This window comes from Polypterus senegalus, chromosome 8 (assembly GCF_016835505.1).
Source record: "Polypterus senegalus isolate Bchr_013 chromosome 8, ASM1683550v1, whole genome shotgun sequence".
Classification (NCBI taxonomy): Eukaryota; Metazoa; Chordata; class Cladistia; order Polypteriformes; family Polypteridae; genus Polypterus; species Polypterus senegalus.
Genome location: NC_053161.1, coordinates 90,827,607 through 90,851,184, shown reverse-complemented (window position 1 = coordinate 90,851,184; position 23,578 = coordinate 90,827,607). Strand labels below are relative to the sequence as shown.

The 23,578-nt window shown below is 37.5% G+C and overlaps 1 protein-coding gene across 5 annotated transcripts in view; it reads right to left on the bottom strand.

Annotated features, from left to right (window-relative positions):
• impdh1a (IMP (inosine 5'-monophosphate) dehydrogenase 1a) overlaps nucleotides 1–23,578 on the bottom strand; it is a 181,640-nt gene that overhangs the window by 10,831 nt on the left and 147,231 nt on the right. For all 5 annotated transcript variants that reach the window (XM_039761441.1, XM_039761442.1, XM_039761444.1 and 2 more), the window contains exon 15: nucleotides 12,133–12,216. In XM_039761441.1, the coding sequence (XP_039617375.1) occupies nucleotides 12,133–12,216 (84 nt within the window). The remainder of the gene's footprint in view (nucleotides 1–12,132; nucleotides 12,217–23,578) is intronic.

Sequence of the window (23,578 nt, the reverse complement as noted above, 5' to 3'; positions counted from 1 at the left end):
GTGCTCACCGCTATACTTACTAGTACTGGGTAATGTAGAATTATTGGAAAAGATAATCCTAACCTGTACATCTTTGGAATGCAGGAAAAAGCTAGAATACAAATAGAAAAACCCATACAGACATAACAGCTAGAGTGGAGTCTCCTGAGGTTCTGAGGCAAAAGCACTAAACTCTATATCACCATGAAGCCAAAATACTTCATAAAATCTTAATGGGGTAAATAACCAGAAATTAACTAATAAACAATCTTCAATAATTCCACTAGTAAATGAATAAAGATCGACAGAGGATTACAGAAGTTTGAACTTTTTTTGAACTTAATGTTTCTTTATTACTCTGTCAGAAAACGTGAATTTGATTTTCAGTGATAAATATATGCTTTATACTTAAAAGATCTTCTTTTACTTTAAATACAAATACAGTGTTGCCTGACCGTACACATATTGTAGTACTATATATGTTGTTCTCTTTAAAGAGAATGCAAAAATTTATAAAACCATGAAAAACTGTCATGTCTAGTGAAAAAGTATGTACACCCCATGAAATGTTTTTTCTTTTATAATACAAAAATGTGGACATATTGAGATTTGATCTTCAATTAAACAGTATCTTTAAATAAAGATGATGCAATTGAGAAAAAATAAGAGTTTGATTTTGCAGTAAATTCAAACATATATGAGATTTCCATCTGTGAAAAAAGTTAAGTGCACTCTTAACTCTAATAGCTGGTATTGCCATCTTTGGCAGAAACAACCTTAAGTAGGCATTTCTTGCAACTGTCTACCAGTCTGGAAGAGAACTTTTTTCCACTCCTCCATGCAGAATTCTTTCAGCTGTGTGATGTTACAGAGGTGCCTTGCATGCTAAATCCCGAATTCAAACGCACCCCCACCCCTTCCCACCCACAAACATCTCAAAGGTATTCAGACCCAGGCTTTGAATTTGCCATTGCTGAACCACCCATTTCTTTCTTTTCAGCCATTCCATGGTTGGTTTACTTGACTGTTTTATTGACATTTTCCAAGGCTCATTTTCATTTGTGCTTCAATCTTCTGACAGATGGTCTCTTATTTTTAAGCGCCATCTGGTACGTTGAAGAATTTATAGTATATTCTATGATGGTGAGATGCTCAAGCTGTGCTGCTGCAGCAAAGCAACCCCAACTTCTAAGATTTCCACCACCGTTCTTTACAGTTGGTATCAGGTTCTTCTGGTCAAATACAGTCTTTTTGGTTTTCACCAAGCATGTCTTCTAATGCTGTGGCCAAATAACCCTCCTTTTGTCTGGACTCTACAGATTGCTCCACAAGTCCTAGCCTTGACCTAGTTGTTCACTGGCAAACTTCAGTCTTGCCTTGACGTTCTTTATGGCCACTTTCCATGCAGATCAAATCTGTGAAGCCAATTTCTAATGGTAGATTCATGGACTTTAACATCAACAGTGGGGAGAACTACCTGTAAGATCCTATGATGAAATTCTGGAGTTCTTAAGAGACTTCTTTCTGGATCTTGTATTCTGTTCTCCAGCTGAACTTGCTGGGGAAGCCTGCTCTAGACAAGATGGCAGTTGTTTGAAATTTTTACCACTTGTAGAAAAATTTCCTGACAGTGGAATGGTTAATGTCCAATTGTTTGGAGGTCTTTTTATTCCGTTTCCAGATTCATCAGCATCTATAACCTTATTTCTCAAGGGCTCAGAAAGCTCTTTTGATATAGTTGAAGGAATTTAGGCTCATGTGCCGATTACAGGCATGGTGATCAAGCATACTTCAACAAAGAAAGATCAAACCAAACTAAATGTCTTAAGATTAAAATAATATAAGCTCTTACAAGATCACCTCTAATTATATTCTAATCATTTGTTCCTGACCTTGTGCACCTGACTAGTGATTTATGTAGGAGCGTACTTACTTTTCCCCATGCATAATTAGCATTTATGCTTATTTTAAATTATACAATGGACTGCAAACTGTAAAACTGGCATGCTGTTTCTTATATCATCTTTATTTAAAGATGCTGTTTAAATGAAGATCAAATCTGGATATGTTCACATATACTACAAAAGTGGAGTCTATATACTACAAATACATGGGAGTGTATTTACCTTTTCACATGATTGTATTTTTTAATGAAGTTTTGGTCTACATCCTTCAGGTTTCCATGCCCGGGTTTGCATGGCTGACATTGCCAAGGGATCTCTGCTTTCCAAATGTGAAGTGGCAACCTGGCTTATTTCAAAATGTGCATCATTATTAACATCACTGATTAAGCATACATTTATATAATATATAACAAAATACTAAGGTCTGTGTGTGTGTGTGTTCAGTCCCACCAAGCAGTCTGACTGGTCAGTTTAGCTTTAGTAATGCCATTGAAAGAGGATGTATGGGTGTGAGACACACACAGAGGAGTAAAGGCATAGCAGCCACGCTGAGAGTCGCCTTCAAAGATGGGAAGTATAAATGCAGACAGGTAGTGAGCAAGGTGCCTCGAAATGACAGACTCTGAAGCAGGCTTTACAGGAACACGCTCCAGAGAGGGGCACATGTCAAGAGAGGTTCAGACACACAAGGATATTGAGGAAAGGCACACTTGCAGACTAAGAAATACTTTTATATACACTGCTCAAAAAATAAAGGAACATTTATCGTCACAGACTAACACCAAGTAAATTAAGCTTCAGGAATATCAATCTGTTCAGTTAGAAAGAATAAGTGATTGTGTATCATCTTCATGTGACACCCTGTGTAGTGGCAAGATTGGCACCAGACTACGCAGTGGGCATCTTGTAGTTTGGGACTGACCGGGATCAGACTTGAGAGAAGTCAGAAATAGAGACACGGACACAAAAAAGGTGGCGTTTCCAAAACAAAAGTGGGTTTTATTTACTTGTGCACAAAAACACAAAAATGTCCCAATCAAAAAGTAGTGACCAATATATAAAGTGAATTTTCTACTCCAGAAATGAAAAATAAAAGATAAGAAGATATATACACAAAAGTGTAGTCTTCCTAAAGAAAAAAACAAGCAGGGAGAAACTAGAAACAATAAAGGCCAAAAAATATTTACAAGGAAAAAAAAAGTGTAATATACAAGAAAAACAAAAAGTAAACCAGAAATCCAAAATTTATATAAATACCTCCACCAAAACAATACTTCGACCAAAGGAGATATCTAGACTTCTATAAAACAAGAAAATATATACAAGTAAAGCACAAGCCACTGTTTGGTATACTAAAGAATGAGCTATACCAATACACCAGCGAGTCTAAAGACAACCCCTTGAGGCACGAACTGCCTCTTATAGTTGGGGAACAAATCTTTAGCCAATCCTGCGACACACTGCTCCTGCTCCCTTATACCAATCGCAAGTGACGCAGGTGCCTTCTGCACAGGTGCTTCTCTCAATCCTTACAAGTCATGTATTAAATAGGTCTCACAAGCCTGGAGGAGATTCACGAGTAGAGTGAGGGGGAACAGGAGAAGCACTGCCAGAGCCATACTAAATGACCTCCAGCTGGTTACTGGTGTGCATGTTTCTGAACAAACTGTCAGAAACAGACTCCATAAGGGTGGCATGAGGGCCTGACATCCTCTAGTGGGGCCTGTGCTCACAGCTGGTGACCATGCAACTTGATTGGCAATCATCAGAGAATTCCACAACTGGCAGCTCTGCCATTGTGTCACATTCTGCAAAGATGTGAAAGAGTCTGGAGACGCCATGGTGAGTGTTATGCAGCCTGCAACATCATCCAGGAAGACCCGTTTGACAGAGGTTCAGTGATGGTCTGGGGAGAAGAACGCGTACGCACCTGCATCATGGCTGCCACACGTTCCCAGCGTTCATTTCACGCGTCCTCTGAGCAGGTCCTCAGAAATTAGCGTGACGCGTGCGTGAGTTGCAGTACCAGCAAAAAGTCGGGGGGCGCAGTGTGCTAAAAGTCGGAACGTGACGTTTACTATCTACATGTGACAGCAAGCCTCTATGGAGATCCTTCGGGGATCGATGTGCGCGCTTTGCTGTTTGATGAATGGTTCAAAGTGGTGAAGCAAAATGCCGACATACAGATGCATTCCTAAAGAAAAAAACAAGCAGGGAGAAACTAGAAACAATAAAGGCCAAAAAATATTTACAAGGAAAAAAAAAAGTGTAATATACAAGAAAAACAAAAAGTAAACCAGAAATCCAAAATTTATATAAATACCTCCACCAAAACAATACTACATGTGACAGCAAGCCTCTATGGAGATCCTTCGGGGATCGATGTGCGCGCTTTGCTGTTTGATGAATGGTTCAAAGTGGTGAAGCAAAATGCCGACATACAGATGCATTCATGGTGCTTTTATATTCAAGCGGCGCATATTCCCGATCGTAATGACACGATACATTTTAAAAGTCTCACATACCATCTTTTGTGCCGTCTATTTTAAATTTTTTTACTTTACCTGCTGTCAATGTATCGTGTCATTACGATCGGGAATATGCGACGCTTGAATATAAAAGCACCAAGAATGCATCTGTATGTCGGCATTTTGCTTCACCACATTGAAACATTCATCCCGTAGGATCTGCATAGAGGCTTTCTGTCACATGTAGATAGTTCCCGAACGTAATGACAAGATACATTTTAAAAGTTTCACATACCACCTTTTGTGCCGTCTTTTTTATTTTTTAATTTTTGCAACTTAACAGCAGCAACATAATGTATAGCGTTATATTTGAGCCACTGAGGAAAAAAATAAAAGGACACTGTGAAAACGTGTATTTTGTGATAAAAGTGGAAATTTCGGCTTTAATCTCGAAATGTCCACTTTAACCTCGTAGTTTACTTTATCATTAAAGCAGACCGTTGTAAACGTCATCCCAGTTTTTAATCGCTACGAGCTTCTTGGACCTGACAGCAGTGGAAAGCAGCAATAGATCGCCACACAGAACAAATTAAATGTATGATATTCCAACTCTCTGCACATTTAGAATCTTTAGATTTATACTTGATATCACTTTCATGATGAAATGCATTAAAGTGTGTATGTTACATTTTACATATAATTTCATTTAAATAATGAATACTGTTAATTACACACATGGGGGAATAATTACACACATGGGGGTGTCACAGTGGTGAAGCGATAGCACTGCTGTCTCACAGGGAGTTATGTTGCTGGTATTTCCTGCTTGTATTCCACACTGTGCTCTGGTTTCCTTCCAAAGATATGCAGATTTGGGGATTTGGTGCTGCTAAAATGATGCTAGTGTATGTGTGTGCTTGTATTCACCTTGCGATGAGCGGAGGCCTCGTCAAGGGACTGTTTCTCACTCGTGCCCAATGCTTCCTGAAATGGACACATCCCTGGATTGATGGATTTAATCAATAAACATCCTTTTCAGAGATATTGCGGTAAGGTGTCATCAGAATTTAATAGGTGTTCTAGGCAATTCACAACACAGAGAAGCCGAACATGTTCTCACCGTGATAATATCTCGCACTGCCAGCTGGTGGATTCCTCCAGATTTACGTAAAGTACGCGCGCAAGTATGAACACTACAACGCTTGCATAGCAGGAGCATCCGCTGCAGCATGTGTCGCGTGAAGTATAACTCCGGCCTTATGCTGGTGCAGTAGGCCTTGGGTTCCTCCTTGTGCAAGCCTCATGTGGCCAGAGTGTGTAGGCAGTTCCTGGATGATAAAGGCACTGATGCCATTGACATGCCTGCATGTTCCCTAACCCTGAATCAAACTGAGATCCTCTGGGATGTTATGTATCAATGCATCCAATGCTGCCAGGTAGCACCACAGGTTGTCCAGGTGCTAACTGATGCCCTGATCCAGGTCTGGGAGGAGATCCCCTAGGACACCATCTGCCATCTCATCAAGAGCACATTTTGACACCTTTGGGAGTGCATATAGGCATGTGGGGGCCATACACACTACTGAGTCACATTATGAGTTGCTACGATGAGATCAGCCTGTGTTTTCAATTTTTGACTTTGATTTTCGTGTGATGTGGTTTCCATTGACCATTGTTACATCATTTTGTTCTCGACGAATTACACAGTATTACTTAGTAAAGATATTCTAATACCTGTTTTAGACAGGTAATATGACTAGTGTTGAATAATTGCCTTAGTTATTTTTTTTTTAACTCTGCAGTAGTGTTACTTGTGCTTTATAAAATAAGCAATAACTTGGGTGGTTTATAGGCTGATTGATTAATCATCCATAAGGAATAAGGATTGAAACAAAGCATGCATAAGAATCCCTTGTTATGTACAATTTACTTAAAATAGTGTTTCTACTCTAGTGTTGGGGGGTTAAGCAACCATTGATTATAATAGCACGCACTTTGTGAAAAATGTTTCTAAAATAACAATCTTGGGTTCAAGTGAAAAGGTTACATAGAAGATTTGGCTTAGCAGGTACTAATTTTAGAAAACAACATGCATTGTTGCTTAGACTGGAATTCTCACTTAAAATGCTTATAACAGGCAAGTTGTGCTACTCAGAAAAATTATTTTATAATCCCTTTCTTTCTTGTGCCAGGCATTATTTAAGCAAAGTTTTCATTTGGCACACTCAAAGATCCAATTCAGTGGAAGACAGACAGGAGGACAAAAGGCTAAAATAAAAACTCAATTTAATCTCAAATCTATTTTTTAAAATTAACTTTACTTTTTTGGAAGCAGCAGCTTCATATGATAGAGGTCCACAGGTTGTTTGAATTAGTAGAAAAGCAAAATATGAGAATGGGAAAATTATCGCCAAAGCATTGTCTACTAAAAAATTTATTGGAGTCCAGGACTACATGTTACATGGTAATATAGCAAAAATGAAAAGAAACTCTTATAAATCATACAAGTTACAAACTTGTATAGCAAGAATTTGGGGACGATCAAAATCTCATTGGATATTATTCTGAAGAAATTAGGTGAGCAGAATTGATGTGCTCATTGGGATAAATAATCTGTACTTTTCTAATGTTACATTAGTGTAGACTGTAACTAAAAAACAGTTTAGTGTTTAGTGGTGATGCAAAAGTCACATATCTTCAGTAAAAGCGGTTGCTACACTTTTACATACACCTTGGCTAAAAACCTTCAAACTCAAAGTTCCCCATCTTCACAAATGTTACCAATTAATTAATGACTAGGAGCATCTACTTAATTTGCATAAGAGTTTATCTCCAAAATAATGATAAAGAGACTTTTAACCACTACAACAGGTTTTCACTGGGTTTATAGTTTATATACACCAAGATGACTGTCTCTTTAAACAGCATAGATGGCACCAGGAATTAATTAAATTACTTGTAGCAGCTTCCAAATTCCTAATTTTGATAATCAGTTGATTGGGATGTCTGTGACTGTATATAAGGGCCTACCTGTAGAGCTAGTGCCTTCTTGTGGTTAAGACATTTGAGAAAGCAAAAGAACTGTGTAAATATCGGAGGAGAAAAATAATGGACATTCACAAGTCCTACTTAGCAGCCATCTCAAAATCGTTAAAAATACCACAAAGAATTGTACACTTATTTGTACAGAAATATTATAAACTCTGGAACATACAGACTTTACATCACTCAGAAAGGATGCACAAATTGACTCCCAGGGGTTGAACAAAGTTTGTTTTCAAAAGGTTCTAAAGGAATCCCAAGATAACACGTAAGGAACCAGTGAAGAAGATATAGGCATCAGCATTAAATACTGCCATCACCCATCATTATGAGAGCCTTCATCACAATGGTCTGAAAGGCTGTCGACTAAGAAAGAAATTATTATCCAAAATCAATCACCCAAAAAACCAAGAGTACAGGTTGCCGGTGCTCATCAGGACAAAGACATAGTCTTTTGGAGGAGTATATACTCTAGTCAGACAAAACAAAATTTTAATCATATGGTCATAATAATCAGCATTACGTATGGAAGCTGAAAGGTGAAGCTTCTAATCAATTCATCATCCAAACTGAAACATGGAAAGGCAGCTTTATGTTGTGGGGGTGTTTTGCTGGAAAATGGACTGGATGTAGTTCACAAAATTGGTGGCATCATGAAGAAGCAGCATTATCTGGAAATTCTGAAGCAACACCCCAAGACATAAGCTAGATAGCTACAGCCTGGTCACAATCCAGTATGGGTCTTCCAACAGGAGAACGACCCCAAGCATACTTCCAAAATGGTAACAAAATGGCTTTTAGACAACAATATGACAGCACTGGAGTGACCATCACAAAGCCCTGACCTGAATCATATAGAAAATCTGTTAAGTGAAGAAATGAGCCTGAGCAAGGAGGCCCACAAACTTGACTCCGTAACACCGGTTCCGTCAGGAGGAATAGGCCAAAATTCCACCATAATATTTTGGGAAACTAGTGGAAGGATATCCTAAGCATCTGCCTCCGGTTGAACAATTTAAAGGCAACACCACCAAAGTCTAACTTGGTGTATGTAAACTTTTGACTTACTGAAAATCTGACATAGTAAATAAAAGCTGAAATAACTCTATCCCTTAAACGTTATTTTGGAGAAAAACTGTAATAGAAATTAAGTAGATACACTAAGTGAGTTAACACATGAATTGTTTGGTAACACGATAAGGGTGAAGTTGGGGAATTTTGAGTGTGAATGTTTTTTAGCCATGGTATATGTAAACCTATGGCTTCAACAGTACCTATAGCAGTTGATGACCATTAGGTTCTACATCCTCTGATCCATTTATTGACTTACTACCACTATAGAATAGATTAGTAGTAAAATCCTTAAGCCTAAACAATAAAAAAAAAATATATGAATTTGTAGAGTTTGCCATAAAAATATTATCAAGGGGTACAGAAATAAACTTAACAGATCATGCCAGAAGTAAAGAATTTAGATGATGAACTCAGATTTAAACCTCAAGTCACATACTGTATTAATCATATTACTAAATCTGTGCTTTTAAGAAACACTGTAAAAGGTTACATTTCATATAATGTCTCAAAATGCTGAAAACTGAATTCACACTTTTGTTTTAGCTGACTAGATTACTGTAATGTACACTTAATAGTACTGCCCAAGGAAGACAAATTAGTTGCAGTTAGTTTAAAATGAATAAGCAAGAATTTTAATCAGTAAATAAAAAATTGAACACACCTTTTTACATTTTGGAGTGCTTGTCCTTACATTCCTACACATAATCTTTGATCCTGAAACACTAAATTTACTTTTTATTCCAAGAGTCAAATATAAAAAGTAGTGACACAGGTGCTATGCACAAAAAAATCTGAAATTATTTACTAAGAGAGACACAACAGGCTAATACCATGAAAGATTAAAAAAAAAATAAGACCCTTCCAAAAATCCAGATTTTAAAATTTTGCTTTTTCGTAATTTCTATTTTTCCACTCATTCTTACAGATTATAATACGTTCTGTAATATCATACATTTTACTTCTCTGCAAACATTGCTTCCCTCTTTTATTCTATGATAGCATTTTGCGTCACTGGCATTTGTTCTAAGTTCCCTGCAGCTAGTGGGTTGTCTTTTTGGCCTTACCAGCCCAGAGGTTTACTTTCTCCAATATCTTGCTGGCTGGAGTTTTTTTTTTATATTTCCTCTCCATCCTGACCAAAACAGTAGCCTTACTGTTATAAAATAATCAAAGAATTTTATTTTTTTATACTTTCTTTAATTATTTTTTATTTGGAATTGTAATTATTTCTTTATCTTTTCATATAGCTCAAAGTGCTTATGTTTTAAATAAAAATGTGCTAAATAAATAAATGTTATTTGATATACATTTTTGATTTACTAGGTATGGCCCTTAATAATTGTGCTACAAATGATTCAAAACAGAACTAAAACACCAACCTTTAAAATGCACATTTAACAAAAACATACAGTCCACGTACGGATTATATATCATCCAAGAAGACTTAGTCACCCATAAAAAAAATATACAAGAACATAATGCAAAGACAAAAAAGGGAAAACTAAATATTTTTAAAGTGGAGATACTACAATAGCAATTATAATGGCCGATTTATATCTCAGTCACAAAATCTCCACAAACCCCCAAAATCTCAAAATGCACCATTTTAAACAACAACGAGAACAGGCTTTAAAAACCTAGGAGCACTTGTTAACATTAAACCTGAAAATAACAATATTCCTTTATCCTACCTTGGTCTAAAAAAGTCGCTTAAAACACTAGGTCATGCTGCTGTGGGACACATTGATGTGTTTATTTATTTTCAGTGATGGCCTCAAAAATAGGCTTTCATTATTTGAAACTGCTTTCAGTCACAACAAGGGTCATACTTTTTCCAATTATTGAATTTGCATTTTACCCCTTGTCTAGAATCAGGTATTTTTCTCTTTGTAAAGCAAACACAGCTTTATTAGCTAGTTTGTTTTTAATTTATATCCTGCTGCATTTGAGGTTTTAATTTTTTTTTCTTGTTGCCAATTCTCAATAGGGACATCAAACACATAGTGAAAGAACAATCTTGTTATGTGAAGTTTTTTTCTTTTTATTGGAGGAACACTCTGTTAAATTCAATATCAAAGATAATGCATTGATTTCAAGTACAGCACTTTTAATATGAATGGACCTCAGTCAGATAAAGTGTACTATATAAAAACTCTTTGTTTTAATTAAACAGTTATTAATATTACATGTCACTGTGAAGCAGATGTATACATTAAAGACGATGAGCAGAGGTGGTTTATAACCTCTTTCTGACAAAACTGACACACAGTTTTATCATCAGTGGCTGAAACATATCGAAGCTACTATGATAAATAAGACTGCAATGAGTATGAACAGAACAAGCAAGCAGAAATGCTTTGAATCTCTAATTGCAGATTGTACTGTACACAAAAACTTTCACTAAAAGAAAGTAAATCTTGTGCTTACAGTAGTAGATTTAAGAGTAAAAAACAGAAGCATTCCTCTTTTTCTACTTTTAACTTGCTCTTTGTTGTGTACTTTGTACACCTGAAGGTACAAACTGTAGTGAATAACCTGTATAAAGTCATCTGATGACTTTTGCTGTGTAAGTGGCACAGTATCTATTGGTCCTTTTCTGGTAAGTTGTAGAATAATGTGCTGGATGAGAAAGCTTATTATTAAATTACTGTGTCTTGGTTCATTTAGAAGGAAACTTCCAGAGGTTTTCTTATAAGTGTTTGAGTAATTTTGGAATACTAAATCACTGTAGGACTAAGATGAACAGCAATGTCTTAATGTGACTACACAAACATGCATTGCCTTTATAAAAACTAAGTGGAAAAATCATCTTTGCATTTTTATTCAGGTATGTCCAGAGTACAGTGCTGCATTTGCAGAATCTCTATAATACCAATGCTTCATATACTGAAAAAATGAAACGTTGAAACAAACAAGTAACATTTGTTTACCTCTTGAAATGACTATTTCCAGGCAAAGTCTTTTTCACCTCATGAATAAAGAAAAAATCTTTAAATATGCTGACTCCGTGTACTGAAATTAATGTTCAGTTGTATTTTTTGTTAAACCAAAAAGGTACTCATCTACAGCTATTTAACACTGAATTAACTCTCAAATGTTGCCTTATTTCCCATTGTTTTGACAAGTACATCATTACTGAACTTTAAGATGCATACAGTAAATGCATTTTTTCTCTATACAATTATACTGATCTGACCCACGATAAGAAAAAATAGCTTTCAAATATCATCTTTGTAGTGAATACAGTATCAGAGAATTTGGATAATAGGAAATAACCAGATGAGGTGATGTAAACATGAATAATTCCAAGAGGCTAGATGTACAATTTAAATATCCCTTATACAGTATACATTTTTTAACTTGTGAATGATATATCAATTTTCTTTTCCTTTAACAGGGACACACCAACACAAGATGAAGGTTATAAATTTAATTTTAATTTTTAATAAAACGTTAGCACTAACATGAGGCATTGACTAATTTAGGATACTTAAAAACAGTAGCACTGGCACAACTTTTGAAACCCATCTTCATTACTGCTTTCGAAAGTCTGCTATAGGACTAATTGCACAAACCAAAAAGAAAGCAGCAAGCACCTCCACCACTGAAGCAAAACTCAGCCTTGAATAGCATTAAGCACCATTTTAAAAACATAGAACACTTACGAATGAAGTCCATGTACACCTCCCTCTACTTGAGCAGACATTGTCCTCTTTTCAAATTTCAACTCCCCAGAATACATCATGGATCTGAAAGGAAAAACATTTTTAAATGAACAAAGATGAATTAAGTTAGCTGGACTTTATTTTGTCAAAAAAGTAAAATTTAACATTTTTTCCAATTTGGAAAATACAATTTAAAAAACTTTATTTGCAAGCAGTTAGTAATCCACCTTATTTTAAAAAATGAATATTTCATGTTCTATGAATATTTAATCTAATTGCATGTAACTGAGAGTCAAGAAAAACAGATACAGTGAATATAGAAAAGAATCATGCAACTTCAAAATATCCATATTTTGTTGCTTTGTAGCCTGAAATGAAGACACACAAAAACTATTTTCCAGCTGTATTTACTAATCTAGACTGTGCAATATTTGCCAAATCATCTTTAAAGAACTGTTCCAGCTCAGTCAAACTTTAACTGTTGGTGGACAATCATTCCACAGCTTTTCAATACAGCTTAGGTCTAGGCTCTGACCAGGCCACACAAGGACATTCACCCTTTTCTCTTCAGCCCCTGTATTGTCAACTTTGCTGTGTGCTTTGGGTCATTGTCATGTTGGAAGGTGAACCTTCTTCCCATTGATAACTTTCTGGCAGAAGGCAACAGATTTTTAAGAACTTTAATGTTATTTTGCCCCATCCAATTTTCCTTTAATTTTGACAAGAGCCCCAGTCTCTGCTGCACAGAAACACCCTCGCTGGATGCTACCACTACCATGTTTTACTGTAGGTATGGTTTTTTGGATGGTAAGCTGTATTGGCTTTCTGCCAGATGTACTGTTTGGCACTGAGGCCAAATACTTTGATTTTGGTCTCATCTGACCACATCTGACCGTAACACTTTTTTCCCATTTGGCCTCAGAATCTTTAAAATGTGTTTGGGCAAAACTCAATTATGACTTAATATAGCCTTTCTTGAGCAGTGTCTTTTTCTTGTAAACGTACCATACAAACTACATTGATATTAATTTTGTTTTCATATGCACTTAATTACCACTCTTTGCCAAAAACTCCATAAGTGCTTCAAATTTGCCTTAGGCCTCTTGGTAAGCCTCTCTTAACTGTTCTTCCATCCAGTTTTGAGGGACTGCCTGATCCAGGAAGGGTCCTAGTAGCACCAAACACTTTCCAATTCTTGTAAAGCCTTTGAAATGCTTTGTATCCAACTCCTGGCTTGTGCCTGTCCACAACTTTAACCATGGGTGGCAAGGCACTGTCAAAAGATCGGAGATAATTTTTTGCTCTCAGCTGCCCATCCAAGCACTAGAATGCTCTAGGAATACCTGTTTTTATGCTAATCAGAATGACTACAATTGATCACAAATTGAAGATAATTAGCTTGGTGTGCAATGGAGAAGGCAATTACTTGCACCTAGTTGAGTTTAGAAATATTTTTCTGCGCTTGAGGGGTTGTGGGGCGAGTATGTGATACTTTAACCACCTCAGTGACTCTCGTTTTTTTATTTTCATTTTTTTTCTCTAAATTGTTTTTATTATAAATTTCACTTGGATGTTGCATTAAGTAAATACAGTTGGGAAAAAAAAATGTGCGTCTGTCTTGAAAGGGGCGATTCATTTCTATACCCACTGTATTTAATAAGTATAGTGCACTGCATATGATAGGTATTTATTTGGATGGTCACTTTCTTTCCTCTCTTTCAGGCCACACCTCTTCGGAATAGCAGTGAGCGGAAGCACAGAGCAGCAGCGGCGTCTCCCACAGGCACGTAGCCCTTCGCAAACACCCAAGTAAGTTCAACTAAAGTAAAGCCAGCAGCAGACCAGGAGAAACTTAAAGCCGATGGTCTCTTAGTGATTCAGCTGAACGCGGAAAGCGCCAAAGCACCAAAGTTACCACAAAAACAGAGAAGATGATATCAACACTAAACATAAGTTCTATCTGCTCTCTGCCCATTGAGGGCACGTTTATATGTTGAGTGTCCTGCAGCATGTACAGTTCAGGTTTTCCGGCCAACAATGTAGGCAGCTTCACCTGCCAAAAGTGTTTAGTTAGAGTTTGTCGGGGTAAATACGCTAATTGGAGGACAGTGTTAGGATCATGATAGACCGAAAACTGGATTGACTCGGTTGATTTAGACAATTCGGCTACTTCAGATTCGGCTTCAGTCTCTCCAGGTCCCACTGGAGTCAGTGTGCGGATGAAGTCAGCAGCACCAATTTAGCCACAGGGTGAGTGGTAACAGTAAGACGGGGGTCTAAGAGGCCAAAATCTAGTCCCTCAGCACCCAGGTCACCAATTCAGACCCAGAACAGATTCTCAGCACTCCGCAGTGCACCTGTGGAAACTGAGAATAAGAAAATGTTCATAATTGCCGATTCCATAGTGCGGAATGTTAGAATTCCAAACTATGTTAAACTAGTAGTTAATGTTAAATGCCTCGCAGGGGCCAATATTTGTGACACACAGGCCGCATTGGACCGTGTTGCCGATGATGAAGTATGCACCTTATTGCTGCATGTTGGCACTAATGAGATTTATTTACAGCAATCTGAGGTATCAAAGAGGAACTTCATTTCTATGTGCACCAAAGCTAAAAGAAAATGTCAGAATTTAGTTGTATCTGGCCCCTTATCAAGATTATACAGTGCATCCGTAAAGTATTCACAGCGCATCACTTTTTCCACATTTTGTTATGGTACAGCCTTATTCCAAAATGGGTTTAATTCATTTTTTTCCCTCAGAATTCTACACACAACACCCCATAATGACAACGTGAAAAAGGTTTACTTGAGGTTTTTGCAAATTTATTAAAAATAAAAAAACTGAGAAATCACATGTACATAGGTATTCACAGCCTTTGCTCAATACTTTATCGATGCGTCTTTGGCAGCAATTACAGTAGGATTTTGTCAGAATGACAAAGGTCCAACTCATAATCATAATCACACATTAGATTTAATTATAACTTACAAAGTTGAAATTCAAAATTTAAATATTACTCCATTAAATTAAGTTATTTCCGATCACTACTTAATTACATTTGATTTAGTCCTGTCCTTGCCAATGCATTCACAGATTAAAACAAAGACAGTATGACATCTAGATTGTAATTCTGCTTCAAAATTTATAGATACTTTGAATAAGTCAAGTGTAATTGTGGAAAACCATTTAGATCAGTTAACATCACATTATAATGTGACCTTGAGAGATGCTCTGGGCGCAGTGGCTCCCTTTAAAACGAAACTGATCAAAGCACATAGAAATTCTCCCTGGTTTAATAACACTCGAGCCAACAAAACTAGTAAAAAGTGCAATGGATGTTTTTGAAGAGCCTATTCTAAACATTATCAGTAGTTCATTATTGCACGGCACAGTACCTGATGCACTAAAAGTGTCAATCATTAAACCATTACTTAAAAAGTCAGACCTAGACCCACAGATGCTAAATAATTACAGTCCTATTTCAAATTTACCCTTTCTCTCTAAAATATTAGAAAAAGTAGTCGCCAATCAACTTCAGTCACACCTTACGCATTACAATTTATATGAGAAATTCCAGTCATGGCACTGGTCATATTACAGAAACGGCACTAACGCGGTTTGTAAACGACATTCTGATATCCTCTGATGAAGGAAACTCCACTGTAATTATGTTGTTAGACTTGTAGCATTTGACACCATTGACCATTCTATTTTACTGCAAAGGTTAGAAAATGATGTTAGGTTCACAGGCACTATGCTTGCTTGGTTTAGTTCTTATTTATCAAATCAATTCCGATATGTACAGAAATGTGCTGACAGTACTCCATCATTATACACAGAAGTGAGATATGGTGTCTCGCAGGGCTCAGTACTGGGACCTTTACTATTTTCACTTTACATGCTTCCACTGGGATCTATCATTAGGAAACAATGTTAATTTTCACTCGTATGCAAACGACAGCCAGTTATATCTTTCATTTAGATCAAATGAAGTTTCTCCGATGTTCTCTTTAATTAGTTGTGTTAGTGAATTAAAGGAGTGGATGGATGAGAACTACTTGTCTTTAAGAACAGATAAAACAGAGATGTTAATTGTTGGAGGGAATGACGCTGATCACAACAATATTCTGTCATCATTTAACTCAGATAGAATCACCATTAATTTTACTAAATCAGTCCACAATCTAGGAGTTATCGTTGACTCTAGCATGTCATCCAAATCATGTTTCTTCCAACTTAAAAATAAACAGGATACTGAGAAATTAATTCATTCATTTATTTCTGGTAGGATTGACTACTGCAATGCGGTGTTCACTGGTTGGCACTGTTCATTATACAGCCTCCAGTTAATCCAAAATGCTGCTGCAAGAATTATTAGAAGAACAAGAAAATTCAAACACATAACTCCAGTTCTTAAATCCTTACACTGGCTCCCGGTTAAGTTTAGGGCAGATTTCAAAATCCTCCTTTTAACATATAAAGCATTAAATGGCCAAGGTCCGGCTTACTTGTCTGAACTAATCATGACTTACAAACCAGAGCGCACATCTCAAGATGCCGGTCTGCTTATGATTCCAAGGATTAATAAAATAACAGCGGGAGGTCAAGCTTTTAGTTACAGGGCCACTAAATTGTGGAATGGTCTGTCTGCTACTATAAGAGATGTCCCTTCGGTCTCAGCTTTGAAATCCTGGCAGAAGACTCACTACTTCAGTTTAGCATATCCTAACTAGTGCTGCTGATTCACTGTACAGACTGCATCTCTGTTGATAGAATTTAGCACTAAAACATAAGTAACATGATGATTATAATTGGATACTAACCCTATTCCTACTAACTCTATTCCGTTTCTCTTCTTAGTATTCAAATGTGGCACTTGGTGCCACGGCCCACCTAAAAGTTATTTTGCCTGCCTAAGGTAAAGTCAGCCCTGATGGAGGATCACAGGAATCGTGGGAAAGAGGGGTCCTTTCATCGGATTGGCTGGGCCAGCGCTATTTCAGCTGTGGAATGGCCAAATGGGGGAGGCAGCTTGATGCATGAGGTCTCCAGGACTCTAAACAAAACCAAATCATTTTATGTGATATCATCTACTGTTAAATTCTGCTCCGTACTACTAAAATTTTTATCTTTATACTGTATTGAGGATTTGTTCTGTTCTGTGTAGGGTCCCCCTTCATTTTGATACCCACTGCACACCCAACCTACCTGGAAAAGGGTCTCTCTTTGAACTGCCTTTCCCAAGGTTTCTTACATTCTTTCCCTACAAGGGATGTTTGGGAGTTTTTTCCTGTCTTCTTAAGAGAGTCAAGGCTGGGGGGCTGTCAAGAGGCAGGGCCTGTCAAAGCCCATTGCGGCACTTCTTGTGTGATTTTGGGCTATACAAAAATAAATTGTATCATACTGTATTGTATTTTTGTGCAAAAAAGAAAATGAAGATTAATATAAAATGAAAATGCAATCTCTCTTTTGCCTTTTATTTTTCAAAGTCTACATGCAAATTAAATAACACCACTGGCAATTTCATTTGCAGATGGCACCAGTGCTTATTTGCATTTTACTTTTCATTTTTGCAGCTTCATTGCTGTTCAGGCTGAAAATGAAATTGCAAATGGTGTTATTTAATTTTATTTTTTTAATTTTTACAGCATCCTTGTGTGAATTCTTTGAAAAAAAATAATGAAAAAAAGATTAATTTTTCATTTTAATTTTCATTTCCTTGAAAAAGAGAGATTGCATTTTGAGTTGAGTTTTTATTTCCTTTTGTGCAGAAAATACCTCCCATAAACTCTATTTTATTCTCTCAATTGTAGTTGTCTACATTTTCAGTTAGTCAAAAAAGTTTTATCAAACAAATAAGGATATACAAGTCTAAAAAGAAAAAATGGTATTCTTTATTTATTTTCTTGTTGGTTGTAATAAACACAGTACCAATTGTTACAACAACATAGTCCATACATGTTATTCAAGATCTATTAAAATGGCATGGGATAAGACAGAATTAGCTAACCTTGCACTCATGAGAGAGGTGGGTCTATTGCTAAATCACTTCAAGATCTTAAATGACCAAAAAAATAATCCACTGTAAAAATGCTTTAGAACAACCACCTTTTTGGGTGAGACTATAGGAGATTAATCATTACTTGTAGTTTACAAACAAGCTCTTCATGCTTCAAGATTTCAATTTCAAACAATTCATATTAGATATTTACTTGCTAGTTATGTATAGGAGATGTCTGGGCCATCCAGGAAGCAAACTACAGTTGCATATCATGTACTAGTCAAAAATTGTGGAAGATCAAAATTTGAATTTCATCCGTAGCCGAATTAACATATTCTGCATTAGTGTAGCATGTTCTACAGTGGTAGCCTTTCAGATTGAGAACAAGGTGGTAGTCCATAGTTTTGTAAAAAACCTTTGCAGCCTCTGTAATAATGTAGACAAGGGTTTTATCAAGAAGTTTGGGCGGACAGGGATGGTAGGCAGACTTCCTTGCTGCTTTTGGCCAATTAGCACAAATGGCAAACCAAACCTAAGGTTACATATACCTTTAGACAACTACAGTAATAAGAGCATGACCCTTAACATCATAAAAGACTTGCTCACATGACCTTTTCAGGCACTATCTTGGATGTGGAACTTCTTTTCCTCTCAGAAGAAAAACCATGCTTCAACCTATTGGATAGTTGTTTGGACTATGGGTCATACTGACAAATCCAAGTTTCATCTACAGTTAGGAGACATTTCTTAAATTACTCATGGTCTAAATTAATTAACATAAGATTCTCTTTCGAACACTGAGTGCAATTACCTATCATTTGACAAGTCAAAACTCCTGGCACCTAAACATGCAAAGACTTTACCTATATTCTACTAAAAAGGAACAATGGATTCATCCAACTCAGAACTAATCCCTATACTGTAGTGTCCTCAATAAAACTCCATGATTCTTAATTATAATTTACTTTATAATTTGATAATGATGTAGGCAAGCTAGACCCAGGGTTTCCTTCAAAAGACCTTCTGCTATGATGGAATTGTATAGCACATCTTTTGACTATTATGTAGAGACAGGTACTGGTAAAATTTTGACTAAGTGAATAAGAGTAGATGCTATCAACTGGTAATTTACGTATTTTAGTATAATGGAACTAATCTTTGAACACTTAGAAAACCAGAACCATAGACGATTCCTTTCAGAGTCAGATTTAAAATGTTCTTGATAACCTCATACTGCTGTTTCTTCTTCTTCTTTCGGCTGTTCCCGTTAAGGGTGGAGTGAATCATCTTTTTCCATATCTTCCTGTCTTCTGCATCTTGCTCTGTCCCACCCATCTCCTGCATGTCCTCTCTCACCACATCTATAAACCTTCTCTTAGGCCTTCCTATTTTCCTCTTGCCCGGCAGTTCTATCTTTAACATCCTTTTCCCAATATACCCAGCATCTCTCATCTGCACATGTCCAAACCAACGCAATCTCGCCTCTCTGATAACTGTCCAACCTGAGCCGACCCTCTAATATACTCACTTCTAATCCTGTCCATCCACGTCACAACCAATGCAAATCTTAGCATCTCTAACTCTTGCCACCTTCAGCTATGTCTCCAGCTTTCTGGTCAGTGCCACAGTCTTCAACCCATATAAAAAAAGCTGGTCTCACTACCGTCCAGTAGATCTTCCCTTTCACATCTCCAGGGTCTCCTCAACCTGCTCCATGCTCTCACTACAGATCACAATGTCATCAGCAAACATCATAATCTAAGGGGACTCCCGTCTAATCTCAACTGTCGATCTGTCCATCACCATTGCAAATAAGAAATGACTCAGAGCCCATCCCCGATTTAATCCTACCTCCAAGTTGAATGCATCTGTCACTCCTACTGCAGACCTCCCCACTGTCACACTTCCTGCATACATATCCTGTACAACTCTTACATATTTAAATACCACAGCTCATCTCAAGGCTCCCTGTCACATGCTGTCTCCAGGTCCACAAGCCGACGAGAAAACACGTAAATCCGGCCCACCTTAAATCCAATCGCACCTCCCCGTCAACGTCTTTTATCCTGTAAATGTGCCGATAAAGACAAGCAGCCTTCTAATCCATACCCCCACTGCCGCAAAACATGCACAAAGTTCTCCCAGCTCATGCCTTGATTGATTATCTGGGAGTGAAGTGCTGGAGTTTTAGAGTGGAAATAATAGATCATTATTTGTAACACATGCATTTCATGTGTGTTCCGTTTCTACTATAATCTGTGTAAACACATTGCTAAAACAGAAAAGTTTTTCATATTTTTAATAATAAATGACAAAATGTAGGCATAAACTATATAATGTGTGAAGCCTGAAGTCCAAAGATCAAATAAACACTTTCACAAAAGGTTCAAGGACGATACAACAGCTTCGGTGGTGTAACAGTAAGATTTGCCGACTTGTAATCAAGAGTCCTAGGTTCAATCCTGACTCCCTCCAATATTTACCGTTTTCAGTAGTGAGCTGCTCTTATTGTTAATATTTTACAGTAAACACATACATTTGGTTTGTGTCTGTAACAGCCACTGTACATTTATAGTACATTTAAGTTACCGTGTTCAGTTCCATTGCCTCAAAACACCACTCACATCTACAATTATTCCCAGTTTCAGATGAAAAGTAACAGCATCAGATCTCTGAGTTGGGGGGTGGTAGTATGCATCGTGATCGTGACTGAGAGAATAAAATTGAAAAAAATGGTAACTTTTACAAGTACTATAAATGTACAGCGGCTGTTACAGACACAAACCAAATGTATGTGTTTACTGTAAAATATTAACAATAAGAGCAGCTCACTGCTGAAAATGGTAAATATATGAGGCAGTCGGGATCGAACCGAGGACTCTTGATTGCAAGTCAACAAATCTTACCGCTTCTGCTGTATCGTCCTTGAACCTTTTGTGAAAGTGTTTTATTTGATCTTTGGACTTCAGGCTTCACACATTATATAGTTTATGCCTACATTTTGTCATTTATTACTAAAATATGAAAAACATTTCTGTTTTAACAATGCGTTTACACAGATTATTGTAGAAACGGAATACACATGACATGCATGTGTTCCAAATAATGACCTATTATTTCCACTCTAAAACTCCAGCACTTCACACCCAGATAATCAATCAAGACATGAGCTGGGAGAACTTCGTGCATGTTTTTCGGCGGTGGGGGATGGAATAACGGGCTGCTTGCTGCTTGTCTTTATCGACACATTTACAGAAGAAAAGATGCTGATGGAGAGGTGCGAACAGATTTAAGGTGGGCCGGATTTATGAGTTTTTTCATAGGTTCTGGTAATTCTAGTGTTAATCATTGTCTCACTTCTTAACCTAGCTTCCACTACTCTTTCCAATAACTTCATGATGTGGCTCATCAGTTTTATCCCCCTGTAGTTACTACAGTTCTGCAAATCCTTATTCTTAGAAATCTTCACCAGTACGCTTCTTCTCTGCTCCTCAGGCATCCTCTCACTTTCCAAGATTCCATTAAACAATCTGGTTAAAAACTCCACTGCCATCTCTCCTAAACACCTCCATGCTTCCACAGGTATGTAATCTGGACGAACAGAGTTTCCATTCTTCATCCTTTTCATAACTGTCCTTACTTCCTCCTTGCTAATCTGTTGCACTTCCTGATTCACTATCTCCACATCATCCAACCCTCTCCCCCTCTCTCTCTCTCATTTTCTTCATTCATCAGCCTCTCAAAGTTCTCTTTTCAAATTCTCACGCACCTTCCTCACTTGCGAGTTTGTTTCCATCTTTATCACCCTAACCTGTTGCACATCTTTCCCAACGGTCACCCTTACTACCTCTGCTGTAGTTGCCCAGTTGTCTGGTAACTCTTCATTGCCACTCAGTGCCTGTCTCACCTCCTCCCTAAACTCAACCTTGCAGTCTTCCTTTTTCAATCTCCACCATTTGATCATTGGCTCTGCCCTCACTCTCCTCCTCTTCTTGATCTCCAACTTCATCCTACAGACCACCATCCTATGCTGTACAACTACACTTTCCCCTGCCACCACTATGCAATCTTTAATCTCCTTCAGATTACCTCTTCTGCATAGGATATATTCTACCTGTGTGCACCTTCCTCCACTCTTGTAAATCACCCTATGCTCCTCCCTCTTCTTAAAATACGTATTCACCACAGCCATGCTCATCCTTTTTGCAAAACCACTATCATCTGACCTTCTTAATTCCTCTCCTTGTCACCATACATACCCATCACCTCTGTTCCTTTCACCAACATGTCCACTGAAATTTGCACCAATCACCACTTTCTGTCCCTAGGGTACACTATCCATCACTTCATTCAACTCACTCCAGAAATATTTTTTCTCATCCATCACACACCCAACTTGCGAGGCGTATGCACTTACAACATTCATCAACACACCTCCAATTTCCATCTTAAAAATTATTACTCTGTCTGACACTCTTAACTTCCAAAACACTCTTGACATACTGTTCTTTCATAATAATCCCTATCCCATTTCTCCTCCCATCCATACCAGGATAGAACAATTTGAATCCACCTCCAAACCACCTGGCCTTGCTCCCCATCCATCTAGTCTCTTGCACACACAATATATTAACCTTCCTTCTCTCCATCATATCGGCTAACTCTCTCCCCTTCCAGTCATACTGCCAACATTCAAAGTTTCTACCTTCAGTTCCACTCTCTTTACCTTTCTCCTCTCCTCTTTCCTCCGGACATGTCTCCCCTCTTCTTCTCCTTCTTTGGCCAACAGTACCCCAACTTCCACCAGCACCCTGTTGGCTAACAGCACTGGTGGCAGTCATTGTTAACCCAGGACTCTATCAATCCAGTATATAAATCTGGATTGTTGCCCACATGTTAATCTGGCAAACGTTTACACAGGATGCCCTTCCTGATGTAACCATCCCCATTTATCTGGGCTTGGGACTGGCACGAAGAAACATACTGGTTTGTGCATCCCCTGTGTCTGGGTATACAAATGCCCACACAAATACACACTCCTGATATCTTCTTATACTAGTACTGCAACAATCGCAGACAAATGTACCCTTAAATGTTTAATTAATGAGACATTGATTGCTTATGCACTACATAAAGCAATGATTTCCTCCCATTACTCAGTAAACACTCATGTAGATGTGACATACAGAATGTTTCTCATACCTAAAGGCAACTGGTGATCTGCAGTATACCAAGACACCTAGGACAGTTATGTTACTAAAGTTGACCCACATGGTTTCACCTCAAACATTCTGAAGCATGATTTTGTTCTCACCCATTTTTCCTCCAAAGGGAAGAACCATTTAAATAAAAATAAGCAGAGAAAACATAATCAAAATAGTGTGTTGAATGGACAGTAGCATTTGTCATCAGTACTGTATCTGAAAATCATACTGTTTTAA